This window comes from Arachis ipaensis, chromosome B01, assembly GCF_000816755.2.
Source record: "Arachis ipaensis cultivar K30076 chromosome B01, Araip1.1, whole genome shotgun sequence".
Taxonomy (NCBI): domain Eukaryota; kingdom Viridiplantae; phylum Streptophyta; class Magnoliopsida; order Fabales; family Fabaceae; genus Arachis; species Arachis ipaensis.
The window spans coordinates 43634642-43639146 of NC_029785.2; the positions used below are offsets into that span (position 1 = coordinate 43634642).

The 4505-nt window shown below is 30.6% G+C and overlaps 1 protein-coding gene across 1 annotated transcript in view; it reads left to right on the forward strand.

The window, feature by feature from the left end:
- The window catches only part of LOC107617841 (VAN3-binding protein-like), a 4226-nt gene continuing 1012 nt past the window's right edge, over positions 1292 to 4505 (forward strand). The window contains exons 1-6 of the mRNA XM_016319714.2: positions 1292 to 1360; positions 2134 to 2574; positions 2939 to 3341; positions 3721 to 3903; positions 4075 to 4124; positions 4235 to 4292. Coding sequence (XP_016175200.1) covers positions 2275 to 2574; positions 2939 to 3341; positions 3721 to 3903; positions 4075 to 4124; positions 4235 to 4292 — 994 coding nt within the window. The 5' untranslated portion in view covers positions 1292 to 1360; positions 2134 to 2274. The remainder of the gene's footprint in view (positions 1361 to 2133; positions 2575 to 2938; positions 3342 to 3720; positions 3904 to 4074; positions 4125 to 4234; positions 4293 to 4505) is intronic.

The following is a 4505-nucleotide window of genomic DNA, read 5'->3' on the forward strand; positions in this document are numbered from 1 at the left end:
AAAGCTAAATATATTTTTATATATAGAGAAAAATATTATTTTTATATAATAAGCATAAAAATTAATTATTTTTATTTGTGCAACAGACTTAACACCTAATCAAACGTAAAAGTATACACGTTAAATTCTTTTAAATTTTAGATAATGAACGTTAAAATTAATTATGAGTAAAAAATTAAACTCTTTCACATGAAAATAATAACTAAAAATTTTATTATTTGATTTTTTATCTACAGAGACTCTGGTCTATGATCTTTTTAGCCGACAGAACTTTTGTTCTCAACGATCTTTTTGTAAAAGTAGTTTAATTCTATAAATCATTTGTACTATAATCTATAATGTCAGGACAAAATTAACGTAATTTTAACAGATTTATATTCATGTAATGTTATTACGGGTAAAAATACTAGTATTCAATTAATGTGCTTTTTTTTATCCTATTTTAGAGAAATTTTAAATACTTTTATCTTATAATTTTTATACCATGAACATGTTCTTTTCTCATGCAAATAATTAATAATTCAGTTAACACTTACTTCACTATGTACTACGCGCTAGTGATGGGATGAAAGAATAATATCACCATGACTGATGAGAGGTTTGACAGCGTAGAATTTGTAAACACTCTTTTAGAAGAATGGCATAGGATATGTAATTATCAACCTAAATAAAATAAGGCTTTGTTCATGAGTAGTCTAGTTTGTAATGAATTGTCACAAAATGCATGAAATGCAAATTATAGGGCTTATCATCACATGGAGCCGAGAAAAAGAGTAAAACCGCCCCCACCGCCGTCTAGTCCAAGGTCTATGCATGCGAATTACAATGGGTTTGGCCCTACAATATTCCATTTCGCAACCACCATGCGTGGTATCCTACCCATTTTAATGCGAATCACACATATATAAATACAGAAATTATATTCTTCTTCTATTATATCCTATGATCTATATTCTAATAAAAATAAATAAAATAAAAAGAGAACTAGATAACAGACAAAATGTTCCAGTCATCGACAACAGCGCTATGAATCTATATCTGCATGAGTCCTAGGAACCAATACCCAGTAACACAGGATTATGTTCCCCTTAAACTTTACTTTTAGTGATTAATATATAGTTGCTTAGTTTTTGAGCTTCGTGAATACCGGGTTGTCTCTGATTTTTTTAATTAAACATCAACCTGAATTCATGGTGGTTCAAAGCACAAGATTTAGGTAAGTGTTCCTTGAAATCTATTCTGCTTCCTAAGCTCTCTCTTACATATATGTGTGTGAGAGACTGAAACTGATCACAAAGCAGGTCTAAGCTTAAGCTTCGGTCAAAAGCTTTCTACTGAGGCTGCAAGCTCTGTAAAGCAGGTCTTGTTCTTGTCTTCGATTAATATTATTATTAAACATTTTCTAGATCTTATATATTATTAAATATAGATGATCAATTCCATGGATTTTTGTTTTGTTCTTTGAAAATGATTTCTAAGAATTTTGTTTGATTTTTTTCCCTCATTGTTTCATAATTTAGATGATCAATTTAATGAATCTTTTTTTGAAAACTTTTTTTTTTTCATTCGAAAGTGCTTATTTGACGTAAAATGTAAAGAGTAATATTTGGCTAATGTTTCGCTGCAGAAGAATATAAAAATGAAAAATGTTAAAAGGATTATTAAAATTTATTGTTTTTGACTATTATTTAGTCATGAATTTAATTTTTTTAGTCTAGTTATTATCTCATATTTTTAAACATTATTAATAACTAATTAATGATCAAAAATAATAAATTATGACTATATTCTAGTATTTTTCTATAAAGATATCAAAAGACAAATATTTTTTAAACAAACATTAAAATAGCCAAAATATTTTTTATTTTGGAATAAAATCTGACTAATTTTATGTTTTCTCAAAAATTAAAGATAATAAAATCAAAATTATAAACACAATTATTTTATCTTATATCTATCTTAATATCTTTGTATTTTCAAACACAATCTTTTCGCTTCTCACCAAACTGTTTCCTTTCACTTTTTTTGTTTGTTCGAGTGGAACCAAAGTAGTCTTTCTATCAATCATAAGTCCCCGAACTAACCTACCCCTTTTTTCTGCTTCTTGTGTCCTGTGTTGTGTGTGCAAAACAGCTATTGCGAAAAAAAAACAAAAAAAACAAAAAAAAAAGTCATATAAACAACAACAATTACTACTCGAAGTGCTTTGAGGTTTCAGCATATTCAGAATATTCAGAATATTTGTCCTTGATAGTGGAACTTTTGAAAAGAAAAATGGATGGTGGTAACTTACCACCTTGGAAAACAACTGGTTCATGGTGGCATCATGGGCTAGAATTAGAGGATGTAAATGAAAATGAAGAGTTCAACAAAGTGGTTCTCCTATCAACGATACCTGCTATACCTCAGCCACCAACACCACTTGAACCCATGGAGTTCTTGTCAAGGTCATGGAGCCTCTCTGCTTCTGAGATTTCAAAGGCTCTTTTAGATAAACAGAAGCGAAGTTTCTATGACAAGAATCAACACGTGTTTCTTGATAGTGCTGCTAATTTCGCACCTCAACTTGTAGTAGTAAGCCATGCTCCTCTCTCACCATTTAATTTGCAATTATTGATTTTGTGAAAACAATATATTAAAGTATTATGTTATGTATATATAAAAAATAAATCATCAAATCAGTTATTGGTATAAAAAATATATTAAAATATAAAATATTCATGAAAAATAAGTTAAACACTACATATATTTATTTTGTGGGGGTTATAAACCTCCATAAATTATTAATAAATTTATTTTTAAAATTTTTTTTTATTGGTACTAGTCAAGTGGAGAAAGACCATTGTTAAAAATGATGTAAAAAAAAAGTAATTGCAGTAGAGAATATTTGTACTGGTGATAATGATATTAGTAGGGAATATTTTTCTTTGATTTGCAGGCAGGAAAGATGACAACTCCTTCATCAAATAGCAGAAAAATGGGAAGCATTGGAAAATGGTTTCATCAGAAGCAGAACGGTGGAAGTGGTAACAACATGAATGTAAGGAAGAAAGACAAGGCGCGGCTCGAATCGTGTCGAGTCCATTCTGCTGTGTCTATTGCAGGGTTGGCTTCAGCCTTGGCTGCTGTGGCTGCAGCGCAACAGAACTCTAACAATCGCTCGTCTAATTCGAAGCTGAGCCTAGCCCTGGCTTCGGCCATGGAGCTCGTTGCGTCGCATTGCGTTGAAATGGCTGAAGCGGCTGGAGCTGATCATGGCCGTCTGGCTTCTGCTGTGAAGTCTGCTGTTGATATTCAAACCCATGGAGATCTCATCACACTAACTGCCGCTGCTGCAACAGGTCATTTCTCAGCTTCTGGAATTAGTTACTATTTTTAGCCGAGAAAGATTTAAGCAGCAGCAATTCTGACCTCAAACGAATTCAATAATTGGATTAATCAGACAAAACGACACAATCAACTATTTATTTTGACTAGTTTTGTCCAACTAATTCAATTTTAATAGATATTAAATTAGTTTCTCTATTTCATTATTAGAGAAAGGTAATTACATTCTTAGATACTTCTAGAGTTTTTTTTTTTTTTTAAATAGAAGAAACCAAACTTATGTTTCATCAGTTAAATAATTTTCAACTTTTTTGGATGAATTATGAACAATATCAGTGATTATTATCAGTTAATTTATTTTGATTTGTTTTTATTTTTTCCCTTGGAAATCAGCTTTGAGAGGAGAAGCAGCACTAAGGGCAAGATTACCAAAAGAAACAACGAGGAATGCATCAATAAGTCCTTATGATAAGGGAGTGGCACAATCTCATTCTCATTGGTTTGCACCTTTTGACCACCAAATGTTGGAACATCATCCACCGTGTGTGGGAGAATTGTTGCAACTCACACGAAAAGGTAAAATTGGAAACCCATTTTCCATCATTATATTCCATTTTTCCAATTATTATTTATTACTTTCTTAAATGTGAGGCACACATGCATGTATGATAAATATAATAGGATTTTTGGTGCATTGGGTTTGCTTTATATCATTATTTCTAAGTTTGCTTTTTGACCTTTTTTCAGGCGCACTAAGATGGAAGCATGTCACTGTTTACATTAACAAGAAATCTCAGGTATATATCAACTATTAACAATTATTCATGTATGTGATGGATGGAGGTATCAATTGCACAGATGAGCAACAATGTTTTATCTGAATTTTCATGATTCTGTTTTGGCATAGGTCAAAATTAAGATCAAAAGCAAGCACGTGGGAGGAGCCTTCTCCAAAAAGAATAAATGTAAGTGTTTTTAGTTATATAGATCCCTTAATGTTTACCTTCATCCAACCTAACCGTTGGTATTAAAATAACATGTAATTTGTATGAAATATTATTGTTATGTGACAAAAGTTTGACTTAGTTCTTCACTTAACTTGAAATTTTAGAAACTTAAATATTTTTTTTTTATAATTATTTCTAAGTATATTTAAAAAAATTATACTGTCATATATC